This window comes from Diadema setosum, chromosome 17, assembly GCF_964275005.1.
Source record: "Diadema setosum chromosome 17, eeDiaSeto1, whole genome shotgun sequence".
Classification (NCBI taxonomy): Eukaryota; Metazoa; Echinodermata; class Echinoidea; order Diadematoida; family Diadematidae; genus Diadema; species Diadema setosum.
The window spans coordinates 3,494,683-3,522,645 of record NC_092701.1 but is presented as its reverse complement, the minus strand read 5'-3'; the positions used below and the strand labels follow the sequence as shown (position 1 = coordinate 3,522,645).

The following is a 27,963-nucleotide window of genomic DNA, read 5'->3' as shown; positions in this document are numbered from 1 at the left end:
TGCCTCTCTCCCCTTTGCTGAAAACTAGTGTTAGGCCCTCTCTTGTCCACCCCAGTGACTGAGCGGAGGCGGAGGCAGTGACTGCAGACACCCCCTGATTGACAGATTTGGGAGGGGGGGGGGGGGGAGATGCAGACCCCTTCAGCCAAGCATTATGTGCATTATGCCTCCACGTTATGAGTGCTTAGCATAGCATAACGGGATGGGAGATAAGAGATCAGATGCCCTCAGCCTGCCTGGCTTGGTTTGACAGTATGACAGTCCATACTGCTTCCCTGTCATTTACATCATGAGAGCAGTTCAAGGTAGAGTCATCAAAATAAGGCTTGGGCTTGTCGAGATATTTAGCAGGCTTAGTAGAAACGAGTAGAAATCACCTCATGTAATATTTATGAATACAGAAATTAGCTCATTAACCCTTGCATATAAAGATGACTCAAAAAGTAAAACTGAAACAATGAGTATCCAGTCAAAAATCATTACAGAAGCAAATATTTTTTGTCTTTTTTTTTCCTTACCCTTTACCTTTTCTTGAACATATCATAATGTATATTATGAGCATACATTTTGAAAGAAATCTGATATCCTGCTATATTTTATAAAATTAGTGTGCTTTTCCTTTGCACACCCAACTTGAATTCTCTTCTTTAAAGTAAAGGGAGTAGTCTATCCAGGCTAAAGGGACTTATTCCTCCATCTGAGGTTTATGATCACATTCACTTTCATACCTACCAATGTCACCATGTGACATACCCATGTGTAGACTAGGCATTGTATCCTTCAGTTATTGGTTTTAGACAAAGCAGCTGTGTAATAGAAGGTGAAACCCTTTACATGTATTTTTGGCCAACTCCAAAACAGAAAGAATTTAGCAGTCCTGAAAAGTGTAGCTGGGCCTCCAAAGAGCAATTTTGTACAACCTTGCTGTTCGTCTTGAATGTCAAATTGAAGACATAATGAGTGATTCATACAAAGTAATAGGTTTGCTTGCATAAGGTGACATCACAGAAAGACTTGCATGTTTGAACTATTGCAAGACATGCATTAGTCAATCCCATCCTTCAGCCGTTAGATCGCTCTTGGTGCAAATACAGTAGCCTTGACGAGGTACCATTTCAGTGTCGTTCAGTGTGGATTCGCCAAAATGCTCCCTGACCGAGCAATCGATTTTCCAGGCTCCCTCACTTATCAGAATGATGCTAACAGGGATGTGTATGTCACAGGTCATCCTACTGCTGATATCAGAGGATATGAGTTTTAAAGGGAAGGTACAGGTGTAGCCATCTCCTACCTGAATGTGATTACTGCTGATATCAGAGGATATGAGTTTTAAAGGGAAGGTACAGGTGTAGCCATCTTCTACCTGAATGTGATTACTGCTGATATCAGAGGATATGAGTTTTAAAGGGAAGGTACAGGTGTAGCCATCTTCTACCTGAATGTGATTTCACCAGTCTTATGTTCACTTTAATTTCAAGGAATAAATTATCTTTGGGAATTGTTAAAGTTTTTATGTACTTGATGATCAAAGCCCCCAAAATGTTGATGTGATACTTGGAGAAAGTTTTTCATCCTGTTGATAAATCTTATGATGTGATAGGACACTGAATATTGAGCATTTTACATTTGCACGGGTGCATTTGATACATCACATGTTTGACATGGTTACAGTACATGTACATCACACATCAGGGTCTACTGTACTTCCTTTACATTCTCTCTATGCTGGTGGGGTCTTCAGTTCATGTGCAAGGAATTCATGGGGTCACTAATGAGATTAACATGAAGATTTGCAGAAACTGGGGTGGGGTTGAATGAAACATTTGAATGGAGGGAGGGATACATACCATATTTGGTATTCGTGTTTGTTTTCTAGACCATATTTGGCCAATGTATTAAAAACTGTAGCTAAAGTTTCACTATGATGAAAGAAATATCTCACTGAAAGGGGCACAGATATGATAATGAAATATTAGATGTAAAATGTTTGTTTGCAGTACTTTAATGCAATTGATGCTGTAGTTTTAATAGTGAGTACCGTGTTCCAAAATTTGCAAAAGATGAGACCAGTGCTTAAAACTGAAAAATCTTATATTAAAGGTATATATTACTGACATCAAAGAACTTGTTAAAACAATAATAGCAAAGACATGTTTTGAAAATGTGGCAGTGTGATTCATATAATTTGTGGGAGTAACAGCAAGATGTTTTGATTAATTAATTAGAATTTGGTGCCTTTCTGAGAAGTCTAGATATACAATTTATAATATCCACAATTTCAGAGTCACATTACGCTATTGGAGAGGGTTTTACAAGTAGTGTATTCTTACAGGAAATGTCTGTGAGTGTAGGCAGGCAGGCAGGAGATTCCCTGCTTGGAGAGTGGATGTCACATGACCAAAAACCGGAACAAAACTGGTAAGCTAGAGAGCAAGCTACATTGTAGCATACGCTCGGGGAAAAAAAACTGTGGAATTTATGAGGAAGGTGTTTTGATTTCGCTTTTCCGCTCACATCAGTAGTTGCCTAGCTACTTCCGACCAAAAACTAGAATGTGCAATAAACTGTTTGTGAGGTTTATTTTGTTTTTGTTTGTGGCTTCGTAAATGCCTCGTCTGTTTTGAAATTTTTTGGGTACATCTTTCTCTAAAGTTCTAGTAACAAGCATTCCCATCTATATTTAACTTGCAGTCAAATTTGCATGCATGTGTTGCTATGTCAGTCAAGCCTTTATAAGGCTTTTCGGTTGTCAGTAAAAACCATTACAGACTGTAGCTGTGATATATAGAAATGCACGCTGGTAAAGGATATGTTGGTAAAGCCGAAGGAGTGTAATACAGTGTTGATGCTTCCAATAGATCTGATTGGCGGACATCAATGCTAATGACACGTTCAGTCACAACAAAGTGCTCAATGTGCATGGAAATTCTCTGGATCGGGTGGTACATATTGTAGGTATAGGTGTGACATTGCTGTATTTTCATTCTTACCCCCCAGTACTGCATCATGGTCCTGTTGATGACAAATATGTTGTTTTTATCACGACCAGGATTCAGGGCATGGCAGACTCTTGGTATTTTCTTTTATACCGCCCGGCATCTTGTTTGTTGTTTTTCTTCACCTCGTTGCTGTTATGCCGCCGTGTTGTTTGCAGCACCGCACGAAGCTTCCTGATCGTCTGTCATCATGTGATCACGAAACAGACTTGGCGTAACGGTATGGGTGGGATGAGAACACCAGACACAGGGGAAGATTTTTGAAATCACTTCACACAATCACTTAATGTATCAAGTACTCGTACAACTCGCATGACCCGCATACCGTATCACAGTGAGCTGTACACCATGGCTACAGACATCATGCTTCCGCCGAGTGCAGACTGCTTGTAAATATTCAGACCATAATTAGCATCATGTTAGAAGCTGGAGCACGTATTTGCTTTTTATGGGTGTGTAGGTCCACACGATATAAGAGTCATTTACACTAACGGAGAAAAATCACAATGTCAGAAAGATTGTGTCGTTTGGGGAAAGTTGCCAGGCTAACTGTGCCAAACGCCATCCAAACCATCTCCAGAAAATATGTCGGGATTTCTGTTACTTGCACGACACATCACAGGAAAAGAAAAATTCATGATTTTGGTCACATGATACCTACATCTGATAAGTACAATTTTGGGCAAAGTGGCCAGGCTTTTATACGTCATGAGTTGCAAGCTGCATGCGGCAAACTGTTGGGCTGGCCGTGCATCATGTACATTGTACAATGTACATTTAGGAGGCAAATACATACTGGTACTTGTAGGCCTAATGTTTCTGAATTGCCATGACTTATAGCGATTTGTCCATTTCACTGTAAACAGAAAGGTCAATCATCATGATTTTTAATCATGTAGTAACTTCCACCAAGAATGGGCCTCATACTATTCAAGCAGCATCTACAGGACACAAAGAGAGACTTACTGCAGAGATCTATGAGGAGTAACAGAGCTCAAATTTACTGACAATGGAAAAATGTAAAGAAAATTCTCAAGCTTACCTTGCTTGAGAAACCATGAGCATTTATAGCATTATGAGATGCTACCAAAAGTTGCTAAAAAAACAAAACAAATATACACACACGGAAGAGAAAGCATCCCTTAATTCTAGAATGCTGTGTTCTTCAGAGATCTATGTATTCCTTTGCTTTTATTCAGAACCTTTTTTAGACATTTACACATGGTACACTAGTAAGTATTGTGTACTTTCGTACAGGTACATGTATAGGGTTGCCATAGTAACCAAAGTGCATGCATGGTATTACATCCCTGCAAGTTGCCTTGTGAGGTCATCTTTGTTTTCACAGCCTCATTCTCTCCACTTCCGGCAGGGAAGTGTCAAAGTACAACGAAAGTTGACTGAAAAAGCTTTCCTTGTCATGCCAAAACCATGGCAACTTGGCCAACCTACAATTGCACTCAGTTACTTTCACACAACTTTTATAAACTTCAGACTTTTAAACTTAATTGAGATTATTAGAGATAAAGTTGTTTTACCTTTCAAAGTTTGTCTGTACATGTATTAGTTCTTGCACATTCATCGTCTCTGAAGTCACCCAATTTTCAGTTTCAGTGTAAGAATTACCGCTACGAGAGAAAACGGACAAATCAATCCTGTCTGTGGTGGCGATGATATCGTCTTCCCCCGTGCCCCAGCCTCCTTCTGCCCCAGCCTCCTTCTGTCCCCTTTGCACAGTGTTTCCTGTACAAGTGACGATATTGTGTTTTGTCACGCAATTGTCCGAGACGGCTGACAGCCTTTGCTATTTGCGTCCGTCCGAGAGTTATTTTCGAGCCATTCTTGTGAGATGTCAAACGTCCTATCTGCCTCCATTTTGTCTCTCAGGATTTGACTGATTTTAGCCTCTGTCTATATTAAGTCACTTGTTCCTTTAGGTACAGTAATTCCAACCCTTCATCATCAAAAATTCTACAGTTACATAAGTTGTATCATTCTATTCATGAAATAAACCCATACTACATTAATGTCTGCAATAGGTAAAAGATAAAGACACTCTAGGCATAATGCATGCTGTGTCCTTTTGTCTTTGATGGCAATGTGTATTTTAGAACTTTTATAGACTGTCGGGATTGATTTTCCTTACCTGCACAATAACAACAAAAAATGGCAGAGATTTCTGAACATTGTTTTATTAATATTCCATGAAATAATTTTGCATTCCTTCTAAAACATACAATTTTGGTTATGTAATGAAATTTCATAAGAGAGATATCAGGCATAAATCACTTGAAGGCAGACAATTTTGTACTTCCTAGAAACGAAAATTGGCTTGTCATGAACTACTCTTCCAGAGCCTCAATGTTACAGCTGTTTTCAGCTGTTTTCAGTCTTGGAACTTTCGTGACAGATACAAAAAGACGAATAGCAGGTATCTGTGGCCATGCCTTCTTCTACTCTTATATAATCCAGCTGCTAAATTTGGCAAACGGGCATTTTTATCTTCCCCATGCAGGAGTGGCTGTTACATCATCACGCGTGCGAGCGAAAAAAAAAAGTTGCGCAGCGATGTTAAAAGAATACTCTAGATTGCTGTCCAGGTCAGGAGGAGCACGTCCCAGAGCTAAATCTGTCGAGTTTTGCCCAGTTCCCCCCCCCCCCCAAATATCGGAGAGGGAGACGAAAGAGAGAAAAGGAAGCGTATGCAGGGTGGTTAATCTGTGACAGATGACTACATTTTTTTGTTAATCCAATCAGAGTAATAAGAGATGTTGCCTGCGAGGTCGGATTCTGTCATTTTCTCCGCTGACTAATACAGTGTATCTGGGGGGCGCAAAGTTAGAAGAAGCGTCGGCCCTTGTGGAAAATGTAATTTGTGACTGGGCGCAGCAAGCGGAGGCCATACGGATTCAGCTGCGTAGACATACATTGTAGCCTTGTTGTCAATTGTGTTCTTCTGGAGCCTGCCCGATGATAGTCCAAATCCGCTTGGATTCGACACGGAGTTTGTGTCATTGTTGATGGGAAAGGCTTGAAAGTTTGTGCAATAAGTTTGAGACTGCTTGAGCCTTTGCCGATCTCACTGTGGCTAGTTCTATTCATTCGTAAGGATCAGAAACAGTCCACCCACAGCAAACCTGCCTTGTGTTTTATCAACCTTTGTGCTTCTTGTGATCTTGTGGAATACAGTATGTGCCCCATGAAGCCTTATTCTTCAAAGTTTCCACCACACTTAATTCATACTTAACAAGGCATTTCATGTTGATCTGTAGCATCCCTGCATGACTGTCTGCCAGGATTTGTGACAGATTTTCCTCTGCTGATATCGCTGAGACCTCAGTGTTTGTCTAGCTTGTCTTGTGCCGTCGTTTTGAAGTGATCTTGACTAGTATCTGCACCCATTGGGGTTCACTTTAATGTTGCACTCTAAATTGGGAAGAAGTGCAACGCAGGAAATAATGTCCGTGAACAAGAAGTTGAGAACAAATGGTAATCATGAGAAACATGGAAAGAAGCTGGTTTCTGTCCCATCTGAGCCAACAGTTTCTTATCGAGAAGCGGTCAATGGTTTGTTATTCGTAAGTATTGCTGTTACATCCTATACAGGACGCTCAACTCCCGTACCTTTTTAATAGGAAAATTAATTTTCTCTTTTGTGCATTCCTGCTTTCATGCTGTAAAGATTTCATTGTCAATAAAGAGGTAACAAAGTTTGTTTTGGTATGGATGTTCCAGTTCAAATCCTTGAGATATTGTCAAATTGACTCAGAAAACCTTTGGTGTGACAACTAGTAGCAACAACTTTTGAAGGTTTGTACATCAGTTTCTATAGGGAAGGAAATGTCCCCCATAACTTTTATAACTTCACATTTCTGTGTTGAAATAATGATGATGATGATGATAATAATAATAATGATAATAATCATCATCATCATCATAACCATCATCATAATAATGATAATGATAATAATGATAATCACAATAATAACCCACAATTGTAATTGCCAAATGAATTGAATGCCAGGGATTTATGTACATTAAGACAATTTTCTTATCTTTATCAAAATGATGTAATTTGCCCAGGGCATGTACGTTGTATCACTTTTTGTTGCCAATGAAAAGTAGCCATAGAAAGTTTCTGGTTTGAATGCACGTAAGTGGAAAACTGGCTTTTATTGTTTGAGTGCATGCGTGCGTGTGCTGGCCTGATTTTGGTTTAGTGTTATTGTAAATTTTTCCATGAATTGCACACTTGGAAAGTATAGTGTAAATATGTTGGGAGCAAGTGTCTGTGCTGCTACTCACAGGCCTTACAGGGAACAGTTAGGCAGGGAATCATGAGACAAGAAAAGTAGATGCTGTTTACCAGAAGTTTGCAAACTTGTAGTCAGTGCCTACTTTTCACTCACATACAGGGAGCTACCCACTAGGGAGAGTGAATCTTTATCAAATTTCGTACCATCACAAAAACAGTGGACACGCCCACTCCTGAAGCAGGGTTTCCCCCGTCACACCATGCTGTTAAACAGGAAGGCTGTGCCCCAGCATTGGGGATCGTTCCTGAAAGTGGAACATAATTTGTAGTAGTGGTCAGTGATTTAGCATGCAGTATCCAATTTGCAACAAATACACTGTAGTCAGGACATGACCAGGTCAATACAGGAATTAGAATGGGGGAAATATATTTTATGTCAAGTCTGACTATAACAGGAAGTCCATGGTCAGAATGTGATGACAGCACAGTGCTATAAAGAAAAAAGAAGTAATTTCCTTGTTAACCTGTAGAGGACAGGTTGTTTTTGCTGTAACACACATTTCCGATAGATGCCTGCCTGGGTATACTCAGGACTAGTCTTCAACAGGTTATTAAGAGGAAACACTTGTAAGATGAGTGCATGATGTATGTTTGACACATTGCTGATTGCGGTGATATGGTTACTGCATGGCAGCATGTCGTATATAAGACGTACTATAAACATAAGTGTCAAAGTAAAGTTCCTTTTACTCTATACAAAAGTAGCTGTCAATTTCAAGTCCAACTTCCTCATGGGGGGGGGGGGGGGAGGGGTGTGCAAAATTGGTTTTGTTAAAAATTGACAATCAAGGCATGTCATGCCAGCCAGCTTCACTCGTAGAATTGTGTATTATGTGGGAAGGAAGTTTATTCATCATATCAAACTCATTGCCAATGCCATGAGCTTTTTGAGGGCCTGTAAGAACAACGCACAATATTTGCCTCTGTTGTGATAAAAAGCTGTAATGTGAAAGTCCAATTGTATGGACTTTTTCTACAAAAATGTAGATTAAAGGTACAGTGTACAGTGTACATTACATAATACATTCAGATTTATGTATTACAAAGTACAGAATTTCCAGTTAATAGGTTTGGGGGAGAAAAGGGGAGGAAAAATGAAGTTTATGCATGATGTTTACTTGAAAAAAGAAATAGGATGATTGCTATTTTCGTGAATTCTTTCGTACATGTACCTCTATGGAATCTCAGGTTTACGAGATACAGGGTGGTATGCCCCTACACAAGGGCTGCTAAAGTCAGTATTTTTATTTTGTTTTCGAGCAGTCTATCCTTATCCCCACAACCTCATATTGATACGTGAGCCAAATATCAAATTTCATTGTTATTATCTCATTTAGTACAGTGCATGGTTACAGACTTGAAACAAGAGAATAAACAGGACCGCAATAGTCAAGTGAACTTGATGGTACATCATATATGTACAGTGTATGTAGCCTGCTATACTTTATAGTGAAATGAATGTTTTATACATTGTATAACGTATTCACGGAAGACATACCCTCTCATAAAGAGTTTTGCTTGAGTTGAGATGTTTGTGTGTGGTATCTACTTACACCATTTTCAACACTGATGTCAAGGTCATTGCTCTGTTGATGATTGTAATTTGTATGACATTGACAATGAAAAGGATTATTTTGTTTGTTTATTTTTATTTCTTTGTATATAGAAAGATAAAGTAATTAAAATGATGATAACCGTTATTATCAAAATTACATTTGTACCCTCAACATCATCAGCTCAATCAGTGTATAAAACTGAACACACAAGATTTGGGTTCACTGTGGACTGTGGTTTTTAAGGGCTAAAGCCAATGGGTGGTTTGGGGGCTTCATGATTAGGTTTTCCGTCAAGGAAGGACATCCCCCGCCTACTGTGGAAAACGTGTTCCATGTCACGCAGCATTCGGAGAAGTGACATCCATCCAGCCGACGAGATTACCGAACAAAATCAGCATTTTTTTCTCCTCTCCCTTGCACCTCATACAATCTCTGCTGTACCCATCATATCCTGCGTGGTGTTTGAGTGTATCATTCCGAAATCCACAACTTCCTCATGCCCCGACAAATGAACCCAATCGATTAACCCTCAGACTACGCATCCCTTCCATTTTTCAGTGCCAACTTTAATAGAGCTGGCATTATACTGTATGTCTTGCTTAGGTTATAGTTCTGTGTGGGACTTTAGCTGTCATTTGATGAGCCATGACACTTTTTAAAACAAGTCACATCAGCCACTTTGTCAAGTACGCCGTACGTAAGAAGATATTACAGCTCCGTGACATCAAAACTGTAAAGAATACAAAGTAAACCTGTAATGCTTTCAAAGAGAGCGAAGCTTTCATGGTGTTTGGGAGCTTGGTTGAAAACTTAGTTCCCCTTCCTCCTCTGATCAAAAGATTTCTCAGAAGGTATACAGAGTTGTTAGTTGAGCAAGGTCTTTTTCTTCCCCTACATTAGATTCAATCCTGCCATTAGTTCTTAAAGTTGAGTGGAAAATATCACTTACTGTCAGACATTCATGATCCACAGAAAAATTGTTAAAAAAAAAAAAAAAAAATGCTTGCATTTATTCTTTGAATTCTTTACATTTGTACAATATTTTTTAAGGATATTTTTATATCCATTGTTTAGAGGAAACTTTGTCACTTTTTTCCTTGAAAAGTGCTGCCATTAGTTAGCAAACATTAGTCTGGGTACTGTACAATGTACAATGTTTGTTACAGTTTATCTGAGTAACTTGTATCCAATCTCAGCGTCGTTCGAATGACTGAAGACTACTGTCCAATAATGAGCACATTTTTCTCTGATGAGTGGATTTGCATATCTGCAACATGACATTACTTTCCTCCACAGTCAAGCCATTTGTTTTTTCTCAGTACATGTGTATGCCTCATGAAGCTTCCCAAAAGTGTTTCCAAAACACCAGTCATACAAAGTTCTCAGCATGAACAGTTTAACCTGAGCCTTTTTTAGTGTGTATACAATATTGTACTATTCCATGCTCTGACTTATACACCACCAAACAGTATGAAGTTCTGAACATTCCAAACCAGATATAAAATGTGTGAACATTGAACCGTATTAAAAGCGCAATCGATACAGCCAAGCTTGCTATATAATAGCAAATGGATGATATGAGTAGGCCAACAATGGCAAAAAGATTTGCATACATTGCACATGCCAGCATAGAAGGATCTTTTCTTCCTGCTTGTACACTGAAAGAATCTATTGATGTATGATTTTATGTGCCCATCAAAACTGTTCACTTTTATGTAGTCATGAAACCAAAAGCCACAAGGGCAATTATCCTTGTTAATATATTGAGGGTCCCCATGCAGGCTGTTGTTCAAACATTATGCCAGACCCATACACTCTATGAATACTTTAATTCAATTGAAGCGTAATAGCACTCCCAAGATCATCTTGTATTTGGTCCTTAATAAACTCAATGTCACTGCAAATCTGTGCCCTACATCTAAACTTTAAAGTAGCAAAATTAAAAACAAAAACAATAATATTTAATTCAGAAAGAAAAAGATGAAACTTTCATTGGATTGGTTGTAAGCAAAGTATCGTGTAACTCCCTCTTGATTGATTTGCTTGACAAGGTAGAGTGATGAATGGCACTAAAAAGCAGTGTACTTTAGGGACCAACGAGGATGTGGATAGGTTGGACTATAAGTTTTGTACGTCTACATGTTATTTGTGTATTGGAAAATTTTTGCGAGAGAATGAAATCTAACAAAGTCGTATGTAAGGCTCTCAAAATGATGATTTCAGGGCATGTTTAATATTACCTTCAGTGATTTTTCATCTAGGCTATCAACTGGAAAGACATTAGCCCATTTTGTAGACCTTATTTTGACTTTTGAAAAAAATATATATATATATATGTACCAGGTATGTTGACTTGAGATAAGGGTATTTCTGAACAGAAAATGTCAAGTTATGTTTAATACAGGCATGGAAGCAGTATATTTCTTGTCATTTCAACTAAACAAAAAAGAAAAAAAAAGTTATTTATCCCATGGCAGAGGTACACCAAAAATAGTTACTTCCAAGGCAAAGAAGGCATGGACTCTGTGTACATAAATTTTGCCATACTTAAGAAATAGGGACAAGATATACACGGGTGTACTTTGTACAGACTGTACTTTGTCTGGGTATTAAGGAAATAGTAAATTGCAGAGGAAACTGTGTCTGTAGGGAAATGATTGCATAAAATATTTGACATTGAATTCAAACTGAAAATAAGCAGGGCTGTGTGAATAGGTTTGTTGTAATTTGTATGGCTGTGACTATCTTTTGCATAGGGGGAGGGCACTCTGTGGTTTGTGCAGGGATCTTGTATATGATTCTGGCTACTGTAGGGCAAGATATTTTCATGCCATAAAACTTTTGTGAATTGGAGCCGATGGCCTTTTTCGCTGCATGAAATTTATGAGAATTGCCTTTATTCAAATGAATATACAATATATGTAGGTCCTACATGTATAGTATGGACAAGAACTGTTGTGTGCATTTTTATTTTGTCAGTCCATGGCTCTTGCGAAAGTAGCGAAATTAAAATGCAAGAAAGTATTTCTGGTTTGACAGTGTCCTTCCTCTCTATCTTATCTGTTTCCTTTGATAATCCTTCTCTTCCTCACCCCCTCTCTGTCTTTTCCCACATTCTTATTTCCACATGGAGAGATGCCATGTAACTTTTTTTTCGCAGTATTATACTGTTTTTGCCAAAAATGTAGAGGTTTCATGGAAAATACTGTTTTTCCCAAATCATATTTTGATACATTACATGTGTATTGCAGGAAATGTGAAGATACTGTGTTTCCACCAATGTGCCTTTTCAGCCCTCAGCATTACTGCAGTGTTGTTTTATACAAACTTGGCATCCCTGCATGTCTCTTTCACCCTCTTCCCATCCTATCTTTCATCCTTTTCCTTTTGTTTCCTTTTCTACATCTTTTTTCTCCTTCATCTTCTCTTCTCTTTCTTTCATCTCATCCTTTTCATTCTCCTTCCCCTCACTCTCAGTTTGTGCTCCTTCACCGTATTGTCCTCCTTGTTTATCCGTCTTTCGTTCTGTCTATCTCCTCCTCCGATTTTGCGATGATTCATTCGTACCTATAGATATGGAAGGAAGTGAATGCAGGAAACGATCTATGATTTCCCGGCTAGACCCCTCAAACGTTCCTTGTGGGTTTGAATTTCCTCCCCCGGGAGGGCCAGCTGTAACCTTACGCCCCAGTCCGATGGGGCTGGTATTTCGGCGTAACTTTACTTCAGGGGCGCTCTTTAATCAGAGAGCTTCTCACATACACTTCTAGGGGTGGAATACGGGCTGTATTTGTCAGCACAAGGTTATATTGAAGACCACTACCTGTGGATGGAATTGCTTGATGATATGTTTCTCAAGGTGACGTTATCAAGGCTGTCAGCTTTCATGCACTCCGCATGAGACTGATGAAAATTTATGCAAATATGCAAACTTGCATAGAAAATGTTCCACTTTGATACATGCTCCACTATTAAATATAAAAGTATAATGCATTATGGTATCTTTTATATGAAGAGTAAAATGAAAAATCAACAGTGTATTATTCTAGTATCTTGTAAATATGCATAATATCGTCGCTGGGGTGACAAGACCTTGTATCTAAAATTTTGGTGAAAATGACTTTTTTTTAAAGGTCAGATAATCAGTTAATAAGTGCTGTCCTCTCCAAATCCTAACTGTCTTACCCCAGAAATGAAGCCCCAACGGCATTTGTCAAAGGAAAGGCTATCCCGTTTGATATAGTGCTTTGGCTGCCATATTTTTTTTTCTCTCCTGAAAATTTGACATTTTGTAGATGTGAGGTCTTTTCGCCCCAGCGACAATATCCAGTTTGATGACATTTTAGGGAATGCCATAGAATTAGGGAATGTTGGTGATAACCTCAGAAGAAAGGGAAATGTCGAAAAAGAGGTTGCAAAGACATGCAGGATCACAAACAGAAAGAATTGAGGTGAAAAGTGTGTTTTTATTGTTCTCCACAGAAATTCCAAGGGTGTTATTCATCCATCAGTTTTGTGTGTTACGCACTGTGACCACACCATGAAGTTGGATCTGAACCATAATTGTGCCTTTGTATTGTGGTTTTCTTTCATTTCATACCACATACAATGTACATGAAGGCCCAATATTATGCAGTGCAGTGAGCATGCCCTGTGAGAATTACCTTGGGATAGGAAGTTGTTTGGTAGGCAAAGTTTGTGGGCAGTCAGCTGTTCAGTGAGGCGATGTTTATACACAAAATGAACCTAGTGCCTTGGAGTGAGGTCAATAGGATGTAGGGTAGTTTTTTTGGTAGTGAGTACAAATAGTGGCACACAGTATATTACAAACATGTCTAGAATAGATGAAAAGTATGTCAACCGGTAGTGTAAGCAAAGGAATCCGTCCATAATGTACATTATATCAATAGCATCTACCTGTAGTATAATGTGAGGGGAAATTCTGTTATTGCCATGTACATGTAGGGCCCCTATGCCTATACTGTATAGGCCTATGAATATAGGCCTACTGTATAGGCCTATGCCGAATATAGAAACATGAGAAATTATCAATTGAACTTCAGCTTACAAGTTTACTTTTTACCTCTCCACTTACTAGTAAATTGATTATTGACAATTGACAAACGGGATCACTTCAAAGCCTTTTACTCAAGACTCACATTTTTCACCAGGCATTCAATTGCTAACTCTCTTGAAGGAGTCTGCGCCTTTGAATGTTTCTGCAACAGATACAATTGTAGGCCTATATGGCGCTATACAAATGCTGTGGGTTATCATTATCATCATCATCATTGCTGGATTCATGCTATTAATATTCTTTGTACATATGTATTTACAGTACAGTATATGTGATGTGCCTGCTGTCATAATATTGTAATCTTAGTTTATAGAACAGGATAGAGTGGCTGCAGCTACACATTGTAACTGATAGAGCTCTGTTTAATAGTGATTTGCTACACTTTTTTATGTCTAGACAAGTGAGAGTCATTGTTTTTTTTATGTTCATATGTCCAAAGTGGAATCAGTTGGATCACGTTGTAGGCTTTTCTCATAATGGCGGCTACAGTGTACTTGTTGTAAAGTCCTTCTTGGCAGTATTATGTGTCAATATCCGAAACACTTGCATGCACAATGTATAGTACAGAGTTGTACAGTAGATTCTCTGAGGGGCTGTTAGTTTAGATGAAAGCTGTGTAGTGAAATTTCTTCAACGCATTAGTTTCTGTTTCAGCCAGTTTGTCATGTGAGCAGCATAAACTTTTTTTTTTTTCATGCCTGAGATGTGCATACATTTGTAGTCTTTGAATTGAGACCCTGCTGCCATAATATTTTTTCTGTTGGGATCAGTGGTGAGTAAAAATAAATAGTGATATGATTATTATGAATGGAAATGATGGCCTCCATTTTCAGGGCCTGATAGCTTCAGCCCATTTAAGATGATGATAATGTATGAAGGAAGAGATTAGTGTCTATTTGATACTCTCTGACTTTTGTGTGTGAAATGCATGGAAATGGATATTCTATTCTCAGCATTTAATGTAAAATTGTAGCTTAAACTGGTGATGGCTGTGACATAGTACAATTGTGTACATACAGCTTTCTTGAAGTGCCCCAAAATGGTGGCCCACTGGAATACAGTAATGTAATAAATGTTGTTTAGAAGGTAATATAAATGTCCAGCATTCTGCAGACAAGGATGTCACTATAAATTACAGTGTACAGTAAAATTGTATGTCTACCTGATACGTACACACTGCATACAGGACTACTGCAGCATGTAGGCTGTAGGTATGCACATTGGTAGATGTACATGTGATCACACAAAGTTTTTCTCTCATATTCAGAAATTCTGCTGATCCGCATTGTGCAAGTATACAAATGTACTGTAGGGCTCATCTCACCCTCATCGCAGGAGTGTCATTTGTATAGAAGGTGTCTTGGTGGGATCCTATATGTATTGAACGGTGTGTACTCGCACAGATGTACAAAAACACATGCACACATGTAATACGCTTATCCAAGGAGTATAAGTTATATTCCATCTGTGAAAAGAGCAGACTAGATAATGGGTAAAGGTGAAAGTCAAAAAGTGCTTCTCTGTAGGAACGGGTCAAACCCCAATATGATGGCGTTTCCACCTGTTGCATGGAGGTGTACACCCCCCTGAATGCTAGTCTAACTTTCAGGCTTTTCATTCCCTTTTCCAGTATCATAACAATAAATGATTTAAAAAAGAAAAGAAAAAAAAAAACAAGTAATAAAACTGTAATGAAAGTGAAACTTGTATGATGTCACCGCAAGATCAATTGATTTACTCAGTAAGCTTTTAATGGAAGCCGTACAATTAAAGTAAAAAAGAAATACATGTATGATTGATGTGATGGTATAAATAGAGGAATGGTGTTAATTATCATGAAGCCAATATTTTATTGGAAACCTGTTCTCTCTACATAAAATAGTATTAGTGTAATAATGACAGGGATGAACTGTGTTATGATCATTATGGGAAATATTGGTAGATGAACAACTGTAGAAGTAGAAACAGTGGTTGTATTCTGTAGTTGTATCATATTGATGTAATGATGATGATTCAATCATACAGTAGATTAACATTATATTTGCCAAAAATCTCCCGAGACCTGTTAAAATTTGAAGTAAAAAAAGTGCTTTGTTAAAATTCCCCTTTATTTTGACTGATATTTCCACTTTTGTGTAGTGATTATATTGCTATCACATGACATTTATGATGATTAAATGAAACATGCTGTAGGCCTAGTTGTACATTTATGTCATTGCTCATTTATACATCTTCTATAAAGGACCAGGGAAGCATTCCATGAAGCATTTTGTCCCACAAATATGTCCGACGCATTTGCTCTCAGCCAATCAGATGCAAGGATTTCAGTAGCTTATAACAATTTGTCAGAAAAAAAAAAATATCTGACAAAACGCTTCATGAAATGCCCCCCGGTTTCTTGAAATAAAATAATTGGTTTTGGTACAACTGTATGTTGTCATATCAGTCAAGGAACTTTATACATCAGACTGAAAGCCTGCTGTGCTTCATGTTTAACACATTTCCAAACTGCATGACGACTTCATGCGGGATTATTTCTGCGTGTAAGTACTCACGTGCACCCTGATTTTAACACAGTTCCGCCTGCTCACCCATACATTTTTATGCTGCTGTCGGAACAGAACAGAATCACGTGGGTGTCATCTGTCTTGCTTTTAAAAGGTGCGAGATTACCAAAGGAAGAACTTCATGGAAATCGCCCGTTGAGCAGCAGGGGAAGGAGAGGTTATCTTCAATTAGTCTCAGTTGTGTGTGTGTGTGTGTGTGTGTGTGTGTGTGTGTATTTGTGTGTGATAGAGAGAGAGAGAGATATGAATGGCGAGTGTGGTTTGGCACGGTGTGATTACGGCACGTAGTATTCCATGGGCGGAAGGATCCATTCTGATTAGGTGTACCCGAGTGTACTGTACCTGTGTCCATGTGTATCAGTATGCTGGATTTACCGTGCCAAATTGTGGCTTGAACACACCTCAAATTGCCTTTTTTGTATCTTGCTCTGAAAAATTGTTTGTTTGTCTGTTTATTTGCATTTTATAACCAATTTCATGGAAGTGTAAGGTGAGGCCCTATTGTAGATGATGCGGGATCACCTCAGATATCAGTCATATTTGTGTCAGTCAATTATTTAATTAGAATCACAGTGTCCTTCTAAACTATTCCAAGAACTCGAACTTTGGTAATTTGTGTTGGGATATTTGCAAATAAAAAAGCAGTAAGTATTGCTTTGTTGAAGTATCGTGATGAAAGAAATCCATGTTATTGTTTCATAGTCTTCAAATCAGATTTTATATTAATTATTGATGCGCTACTTTTCAGTCCATAATTGAAACATTGAGACAGAAAGGTTCTCAATTTTCTTTAGAGGAGAAGGAAGAAAAAATATCATGAATATGAGTTTCACATTGAAGAAGTCACCATAGTGAAGCAGAACAACATTGGAATTAGAATATTACTGTCAGTCCATGATATAACATATTGTTTTGATATGGCATCAATTGAAAATTTACCCACTGCTGTATGCAGAGTTTATAGTGGAAGTGATTCTGTTTCTACAGATAAGCACGAAGACAAACACAATGTTGTACATTGCATTTATGGGAATGAAATGGAAATGAGTTGTAATTGGTGTATGCATGTCATTGGGATCGTCATGCTACATATGTAATTACTTGACATTTGAGAACCAGATATTCTATGGAATGCCAAAGGTGTGACAATAAAATGTCTTGCAATGTGTGTACCAATGCTCTCTCCAGGTGGGGAAAGATTTTGAATTGTCAGTTTCTAAAATGAATGATGACATGTTGCAATTGCCTAGATCTCTATGATACTGAGAATCACTATGGCTGACTGGATTTTCTTTTTTTGCTCCTTGATATGCTAGCCATAATTATTTAAATTACAACTTATAATGCCTTCTCATGTTCTTTATAATGATTACAATGTAGTTTTCATGAAACAAAAATTGATACAATATTGGAATTATGTTGTTTCCCCCAATTGCATTTAGTGTTTTGGTTCTTCGTTGTGTCATAAACATTATTGAGAATTAATCTGTTTCTACTTGTTGGGTCTTTTTCAATATCATCTTCATAGACCCACAGGGAAGTTATTTTGCTATAAAGAAAGCAGTACTATTGTATTTGTAAACAAGTATACTTGCACTGACGTGGTGCACACTTTTCTTTGTTGCTGTTTTGTACTCTATAGATACTAGTTTGTGTGACAAGTGTATAGTAGAATGTACAGGTACAGTTTATATTTCTTTTTTTCACCTCAAGTGTGTTACTAGAATTACCTGATAATCTGGTGGTGGGAAATGAGTTTGCCTACCAGCACATTCATGTATTTTGGCAAAGTGCTAATGAAACTGGATATTTTCCTCTTTACCCAATGTCTTTCATCACAGGACCAGATCAGTAATCTTGAGAAGCATACAGACAGAGGTATCGACTTTGTGGAAAAATTCAGCCATTTTGTCAAGGAGAGGCAGAAAATTGAAAATGATTATGCATCTCAACTCAAGTAAGTTTGTCTCTATTTTCACATCTCGTGCATCTTCACCCTCCATCATAATACCCCCTAGCATGAGTATAATGCAGAGCTGCAACTATACCAAATTTTGATATTTTAATAGTATGATATAAATTCTCCCCTAAAAATATATATTTCTTGAATGGAAAAGTTATTCTTTATTCTGAAATTTTAAATAGTTCACTCTTTTAATAGTATGAATGTAGGTTGTGCAGCTTTCTCAGTTACATCAACCATGATGACTCTTGTATCCAAAATATGCCTCTTACTGAGTACTACAATAATAATGTTTTGTATTTCTAGAGGAATAGCAACCTTGAATTTTGAGAAAGCAACCAGTAATCATCATAACCTCTCCTCTAATCATTGTCTCTGTTCATTTCCTTCTCTCTGATAACTCTCAAAATGCATTTCTTCCTCTTTCCATCTTTCCTTCTACGTTCTCCTTCTCTTTCTCATCCTCCCTGTCCATGCCTCTCCCCTTCCATTCTCTTCTTTTTCTTTTCATCCTCCTCCTCCATGTTTGTTTCTTCATGATTTTTTTTTCATCTTCTCATCATTTTACTACTCTCTACTTCTGCTTTTGCTTACTAAGTCTCTGAGATAAGGTAGAATATATAGTCTCTGTCTGTCATTCTGTTTGTATGTTTGTATCTATCTATGTACGTACTGTATACGCTATATATTTCGCGTGGGTTTTATTTTTCGCGAATTTCGCGAGTCAGGAGCTATTCGCGAAATTAACAACACGCGAAAATATTACCTTCCAAAATGAATCCCTTGCTTTGATGATACAAACATTTCAGTACTAGTATACCATGTCACGGCTTACCGAACAGACCATTATAAACTGTTATAAATTGTTTACGCACATACAGCACATCCACGTCGAACTACTAGTATACACAGCCCAGTCGCTGTAAGTAGCATTCACACAGCACAGTAGACGGCGCAATACTATTTCTGCGAGAAATTCCACTTTCTGTTGTTTTTGTTTTTTTCATCGCGCCACAACGTTACAAACTCGCGGCGTGTCACCCTTGATTACATGTGCGCTATCATAGCTCTTGCGTTCACATGCCGCTACGTCTTTACAAGTACTGTATGTCAACTTTAGGGGCCGGGGCTTCGTATGCTCCAGCTGGTTGCCGCTGAATTTACTCGTACCCCTCGTACCACTCGTCAGAAATCTAGCGCGATATACTTAACCACTTCAAAAATGTTAAATTCTAACTTACTAGTTCGCAGAGTTTGGTAAGTTTTTTTCATGCAGTGTATAACTAGTATCATTCTTATTTGCTAGTAAGTTGAAAATTCACATTTTCTGTGCCACTTCATATTTTCTCTGGTCCCCTAATCGCGAATTTAACCACTCCCGAAAATGTGTGACAGCGGCAATTCGCGAAAATTTATGTACGCGAAAATTACAGCGTATACAGTATCTATGTATCTATGTCCCTATCGATGTATATCTATGCTTTCTACCTATCTATGTACCTATATCTATCTATCTATCTATCTATCTATCTATCTATCTATCTATCTATCTATACTATTCTATGCTACAGGTGTATACTATACGATCTGTCTCTCTATCTATGAATCGTACTGTATTGCTCGTACCATAGCAGTGCATTAAATGTGTTCAGATTTTAAAGCACCGTTGAGGAAACACATCGTCTACCTCATCATGGAAGTTCCCAGAAAAGAGCTCTTCAGAGAATACATGTACATGTCAAGGGTGGTGATTCATGGATTATGATCAGAGTTTTCTTTATAGAAACGTGTGATCAAGTCAACCAAATGCTTGATACATTATGACAAAGTGAATATATGATAAGCACTGTAAGCACTCAAACATTACCACAAGGGATATTTGAAGCCACTTGCGTGATTGAATGTAGCCGGCCCACACAAAATGTGGCAGAGTTCAGGGATGCATGAATGTACTTTACAGTCCAGAGATTGAAAGTGCTTCACTATAACCTGAATTAGGCTTCTTCTTTTTCTGTGTTTTTTTTTCCCTTTTTTTTTTTTAAAAAATGTGTGAACGGGGTTTGCACCAGGATCCAAAAGTTGATAAGTCTTGTGTGTGAATCGACCCACTCATGCTTATCTCAAGTCCATCTATCACCTACCAGAAATCAATAATCAGATTGACAGCACAAAATAAACAATAACAACAGCAAACAAATAAAACAATTCAAAATTAGTGGTGAATAGATGGCACTCCTTGTTAGTCCTAGTCTAGTTTCCAGACCTCTGGTTATTATTTCCCATCATTCCTACAGTACACAGAAGTCGTAAGAATATTGTACTGTCACTATCAGTACATCTGTGCACAAAGAAATGTTACCATGCTACAATGTGTACAATGTACAAGTAAATGAAACCTGCAGCTAAGACTTTTCAACCAGAAACTTTGTTAATTGGTGCCTTTAAGCTAAGTAGCTCCATCTTCCCGACATCCTGCATCTTTTAGTACATGCCGGATGGAGCAGTCTCCCCTCCCCCTCCTCTTCCCCCTCCCCCTCCCCATGAGAATCACTTTCATTAAAAGCCATGGCATGGGAGCTGCAAGGCGTAGACAATTTTGCAAAGTCAGACATACGGCAGGAGCAAAATAAGTCTGAATGTCAGGAAAATCAAAAATAATGAAACAAGGGAGTAGTCGTGTGACTGTAATTTTGCATATTCATTATTCCTTATTTTTTTTTATTAATGCCACTAACATCTCTGTCTGCCCCCCCCCCCCCCCAAAAAAAAAAATCCCAAAACAATAGAATTTGTGTTTTCTTTCACTATTTTTGATGCTATAAATAAGTACGTCAAATAGGAGAAAGTCACTACCCTCAAAAGGACTGGCATATAAAGTAAAATCATATAGATCTATTAGCAAAGTTCTGTACAAAAAACCTCATATTTTGGGTTTATTCTTCATTTGTGCACAAATGGGTTATTTTCATTGGCTTAGACTATACTGTAGGTGACATAGTGCAGATCAAATGGCCATTACCTGCTCTTTGTTTGAATTTGCTAAAATTTGTCACAAATTTGCTGCAAAATGTAGGTATACTACTACTTTCATTTCATATGAGCGGCAGAGCTATCTATTCTGGTGTCATTTCATTTTAAACTCCAGACTGTATTTTAAAGTGTAAACACTGATGTACATTATATGCAAACAGATGCGTCCACTAGAAACAGGCACACAGGGGGCTCCTTACTGTGCTGTATCTGGGTCATTTCATTCTTTTTGTGTAATGGAAAAAATTCTGCAAAGGCAAACAAACTCCCACCCAAAATAAAAGAAGTACATGAAAAAAGACACTATTCACAGCAGGACTGAGCAGTTTCTTTGTACATATTAAAGAATGGACTATTCACTCTTCTCCCCTTCCGTGCTGTCAATGCACCAGTTGTGAAAGAAATTTTCCTTTTCATATTTTTGGCTTTTAAAAGTATGTACAGTTTTGGCATATAGCCTAACCTGCTAGTAACCTTCAATGCATTGTAAGAACTAGCTGTATCGTTATAATCGTTAGCAAAGAAGCAAGTTGTGTACAATTTTTTGTACATGTTTGAGATGTAGGCCTAAATAGGGGTACCTGGTATTTGTGCAGGACAGTGTGTGTTTGTGGACAAAGATGTTCTATGACCTGTCCTGGTTAGTAGGAATTTTTTTTTTTTTTTTTTTTTTTTTTTTTTTTAATGTACATCAGGGCCCCATTTAATTTAACATGTTAGGATTGCTATTGTTTTTAGAATGGCAACATTCCATAGCAACAGTCAATCTGGAAGCTGAATTCTAATTACCAGGACACAGTCATTCCAGCAAAGGGCTACATTTTCTTGCAACTTTTTTGTTTCTTGTGGGTTGTTGCTGTTTTTGTTGTTGTGTTGTTGTTGTTTTTGTTGATGGTGGTTTGTTTGTTTGATGAAATGGGGCCCCAGGTTATGATGATTTAAAGGCAGTTACTGAGTCAGTCTCACATCCAGCTGCTATGACAAATACGGGGAATATGAACATACAACAGCAAAGGACAACATTACAATGTAGTTCTACTTCATACATGTACACATACTATGACACACTCTGTGTTTGTCCTTGTGGGGATCTCTTTAGGGACAGATTAGTGACAGTGAGCTCAAAACATCTGTCTGTTAATTGACAAACTTTCAAAAATTGTCAGATGGGGTCCTCAGTATGTTGTCAAGGAAAAAAAAGACAAACAAAAACACCACAATGATTAGACTTTTTTCATCACATTAAAGGGTAATTAGAATATTTCTGCATGTTGTATGTGTTCATTACTATACAGTTCTATAGAGTTATTTGTGCACATAGTATTAGTATGAATTATGCACTACTATTACAGTTATTAAAATGTATTCTATGAGTTTATAATAATAGTATTGATCCAAGTGTTGCACCATTTCACACGACATTCTTGTTTTCCTTTTACATCAGTCAGAGGTGATCCTAGTTGGTTCGTATGAGGTGACTGATGATATTTTTTTCTTCAAGGATGATACATGCATGAATGAATTGTAGTAGACAAATACTGAGATCAGTCATTGTCTCTTTTCCATCCCTTTGTGTTCCAGGAAACTCTACAAAAACTACCTACCCAAGAAAAAGGAGGAAGAAGAATATAAGTGAGTAACAACAAATTGGAGTATTGGACTTTAGCTGAGAAATTGTAATAAACTTTAATATCTGTGTCTTATTCAGGGCATTACAAAGGATATCTCTTCCACTTGCCCTATACCGGTACTTTCTAAAGAGTCAGGTGCTTGTTTACGTTACTTTCCCAAACAGTGAGGTTCAGTTGCTAGGGCAAGTGAGCTACACTGTTGTAGTAGCATTCTGACATGTTATATTTAGAGGTAATTCTTTTTGTGAAGGACTTAGCCAACAGAGTGACCTCATCAATGGATCCAGCCGCATGGATCTTTCCTCTACCTGTGAATGTAGGGAAAAGTAAATTTCATTTGAAGATTGAAAGACGAAATGCTTAAAGTAACAATGCTGATGCCTGAATGGTCTCTGTGTCTGCTAAAAAGTGGTATATGTTTACTTCATGTGATTGTGGGATGTGAGGAGAAAGAAGTTTGCTATTTTATTAGCATAGCAGAAAGAAGTGTGCATTTTATTAGCATGGGTTTGAATATTAACAATGTTTGATCTGCTTATAAAATTGCTTGAATTTTGTATCAATTTTACCTGGTGCAAATTATTTTTCAATGGGCCCCCCCTTTTTTTTTTTCATAAAGAACAGCAACGAAAACAAGTTTGCACTCTAGGACAGCTAAAATATTGCTGTTTTATCCTATTATACAGTGTAGTGTACAGTGCTCCAAATATTTCTGTTCAATTTGTCACATAGTATGTGATACAATTTGTGAACTGTTTTCTTAATCAGATGTCTTGGTGCTTGCCGCATAGATAGTTGCTGCCAGTGTATTTTCTTTTGCCGTTTTGATGTTTCTACACCCCTCTCTCCCCATCAAAACCCAACTAGGTACTCATCACTGAGCGCCTTCCGCCAGATCCTGCAAGAGATGAACAGCATAGCCAACCAGCACGAAATCGTGGGCGAGTCGCTCATCAACAACGTGATGAAGGAGGTGCAGGCACTGATGCAGGAGTTGAGGGCGGAGCGCAAGAAGCACCTCCAGGACTTCAAACAGGAGGACAACAACCTGGAGAAATCCATCAAGAAACTGGAGAGTGTAAGGGCACCCTCATGAGTTTATGAGTGGACAGGGGAATTGTAAAGTTTTTTTGTTTTTTTTGTTAGAAGCCAGTCATTTGAATCATTTGCATAGAGGTTTTGCAGGGTAAACACCCAAGTGCAAGGCATGTGTGACCAAAGAACACTTTAAGGAAGGTCGACAGACTGTGAAATTGCCCCTCGAGGTACTAGAAACTGGAATGGTAATAAAGCAAGCAGATCTCAAACGTTAAAATTCTGATTCACATAATCATTGTTCATTTAGAATTGAAATGATAGAGTGCAGTCATTGTAGAGTGAGATTTTTTTTTAAAGAATTTGGATGTGATGTTGATGCTTGCTTTTCTTTGTACTGCTCTCAATTGTAGTTGGTAGTAGTGCTGTCAGAAATTGCTACCTTTATTGTCCTCTTATCACATGCTTAAATACCCCTGTGTGATCTACAGCCCAGGACTGTACCAAGCCTGTGGTTATACCTAATTCTATCCTATAAGTGGGGATATTCTACTGATGACAGCATAGATTGTGACTGTGGCACACCTCAAACCATGCCACACCTCCATTTCCCTAGCCTTGAGGAACAGTGTAGCCTAAACGACCTGATATAATTATCTATGTATCTTTATATACTTTATTTGGCTGGCTAACAAAGTTTTTATATGATGAAAGAAAAAAATGCCACCTGTATTAAAGCTCCCTTTCCTTTTTATACATTTAAATGTTTAATCATGCATTGAATGTGCCCCCAAACAGATGTGTTCTTGAGTTTGGAATTAAATGGAAATGCATGTTCTTCATACTGGATTTCTTTTTATTTGGCTTCCATGAGGAATATAAAGTTCTATTTATTTCTTTTAATTGGGAATTCTTTTTGTTTGTAATTCAGAAAAATGATTTCATATACAGTATATCCATGATTTATTTGATACTGTGCCGCAGCTTTATGATTTTTTTTTTTATGTGTGTGGGGTGGGGGGGGGGGGGGAGGGAGCGAGGGATTGGTCTATGTGGTATTGTTTTAATGTCTAAAAAATCTTATTCTTAGTTTGATGATAACATTCATACTGTGTGTTATACATCAACTGTGCCATTTCCATATGTATGTATGTTATGTTAATTTTGTTGTCATTTTCATTTGGCTGTAAAAAAATGCTAATAATGATAACATATCTTGATAACTTGCAGACGAAGACAACATACAAGCATTCACACGAAGCCTGGGTTCAAGCCAAACTCCAGTTTGAAAGAGCAAATGAAGACATGAACCAAACAAAGGCACAAGTGGAAAGGGTAAGTATTGTTTCTGATCCCTACCTTTAAAAAGATACATTTATCCTGTTCCTTCCACAGTTCTCTGAGTGCCTTTAATGCCCCCAAACGAGATTCTTTTTGCCCGTAGACAGAGAGGCAGACAGGTTGGTAATCCACCTGTGTGAAGGCAGTCAAGCGGTACATTGTATCCCCCTTTCCACAGTCAACTATTGTACATGTGCCAGTGAACAATGGAAATATCGATCTGGTGCGAGGTATGAATATAGCGTGCACTGATGAGCTCACAGAATCTTTTGTTCTACACAAAACCAGGTACCTGAATGAAGTGACTGGGGTCAGAGAACCCAGATTTCTAACTGATCTCAGCCTTCATTGCTATGTACATGTTCGTACGAGTTTACAACAGAACAAGCGAAAAACTAAATCAGGAAAAAGGTACATAATCCTGTGAAATACGCATTTTTCAAACAGAAGGAGAACACATGCTGATAGAATAAACTCTGATCTTTTTATCAAACCCACTTTTCTGGGCATTTTAAGACAAAGAAATATGAATTTAGGCCACTAAAGCAGGCACTCTTGTCTTCATTTTAGGAACCTGGTATACCAGGTTCCCGTATATCAGTTGCTTCTACGGGAACCTGGTATACCAGGTTCCCGTAAGGAACGGGTTAAAGGGAAATGTACCCAAAATGCGTACGTAGAGATAGTTAATGTGTAAATATTGGCAGATCACATCAGTGTAGATGGAGGAAAATTTGACAATCTGTTCAAAAGTTATAAATTTGTTTAAATTTAATTTGATTGAATTAAACCCATCTCTGGATAAGTACAGTGTAGACTCTACAATTTGTAATCACAAAAGTGGAACAATGTAAGATGTACAGAAAACTACACATTTTCTCATATTTCTAGCACAGCATTCCATTTCCATCTTCTTGAAGATTAGTGGCTGGTTCTTCACTAGACTTTTGAGAAATCTGTAGAGGGCATCAAAATTTGTACACAAGACTTTAGTGCCCCTGGGGGGACCTACAAAGTTGGGCCCAAATACTCAGTATGATCTTTTCTCTTTTTTTTTTTCTTTTTGTTCACATTTTTTGTCTTTTTTGGAATGCCGAGGGGCTAGAGTTTGCGCAAACTTGGCAGGAGTCATATGATTTGAATAGGCAGGATATTAACCCATTGAGGACAAGTCCCGAGTATACTCGGGCAGGGGTCTATGGGAAATGTGTGTCGTAGCAAAATCAGTTCGTCCTCAACGGGTTAAATTTATAAGTATTACCGAGTGAGCAACCAAAGGGTAACCACCTTCTTGTATAGTTACCATCATGATTTCTGTGCTGTTACTTACAACCTTTTGAACCTGACGCCGGAAGTTGCCTTTACAACAGTGGACTGAGCTGCACTCGTTTGGACTCGTGAAGTAAAGAGAAGACCTCACGTAGCGCGAGTCAGACTGATTCTAACCACTACCGGGAAGTGAAAGTGATCTTTCCTGTGTGTTGTCTTGGAGCACATTGTACTCTTGAGAGGCTAACATGCTTGGTAGTGGTTTCTATCCCACATGGTATAGTAAAAAATCTGGTTAAAGGAACACATCAAATTCTAAAGGATGTCATGAATGCAGACCATTTGCAGCATCAGTGATAGCCAATCATAGCTGATTGTGAACACAGTTTGTTTGGTAGGTGATGCTTACTTATAAATGTACTCTGCTCTCTTAACCTGTTGACTCCCAAGCCATCTAATCCCATAGATATAGACACAGGGTGAGTTCCATAAGGAAGTGAATACACAGGTGCAGCTTCCTGTAGCTGTGTCTGTCTTGCATGGTGAAAGGATGCAGGACCATGCTGATATGGGGCCCTAGCCCCAGATATAGGAAATAGTGTTACCACCTGTGCATGTGTGCAAGAATAAGAAAGCTTCAATGATACTGAGAGGAAAGAATGGGAAATATATCGAGACACTGTACACATCATTCCAGGACGTCTTCCCCTGTAAAGGGAGAGATTTGTAATTTCAATTTAAAAAAAAGAAATTTAAAGAATATATATCATGATTATATCAAGACACAAATTTGGTATTTCATCCCAATCTATTTCTGTCAGTCACATGTATACGACTTGATTGAATGGCTTTGATTTTTTTTTTTTTCAAGTGCTATGTTATACCTTATCCATGGTGTGTTCAGCTATACCTTGGCCATGGTTTGCTCAGTGGAAACAAAATGGCTTTTCCCTGTTTAAGCTGTCATAATGCTCCCTTTTGAATTAATTCTACAATCAAACTGAATTCTGTACTGTTGCTTCGATCCTACAATGTAAGTTCCACTCAGAACAGTAGAGTTGATTACAGCAGACTTAACCTGATTTTGACACTGGTGTTGGAAATACCAGCAGTAGATCCTGCTTGTAGCAAAACTGCGTAAAGTCATCAATCAAGTAGCAAACCAGAGATCAAAACCTTTCGA

At 38.0% G+C, this 27,963-nt stretch overlaps 1 protein-coding gene across 1 annotated transcript in view; it reads left to right on the top strand.

Moving 5' to 3' along the window:
• The window catches only part of LOC140241101 (formin-binding protein 1-like), a 107,195-nt gene that overhangs the window by 29,941 nt on the left and 49,291 nt on the right, over positions 1-27,963 (top strand). The window contains exons 2-5 of the mRNA XM_072320868.1: positions 18,353-18,468; positions 23,086-23,136; positions 24,003-24,213; positions 25,401-25,505. Of these exons, the coding sequence (XP_072176969.1) occupies positions 18,353-18,468; positions 23,086-23,136; positions 24,003-24,213; positions 25,401-25,505 (483 nt within the window). The remainder of the gene's footprint in view (positions 1-18,352; positions 18,469-23,085; positions 23,137-24,002; positions 24,214-25,400; positions 25,506-27,963) is intronic.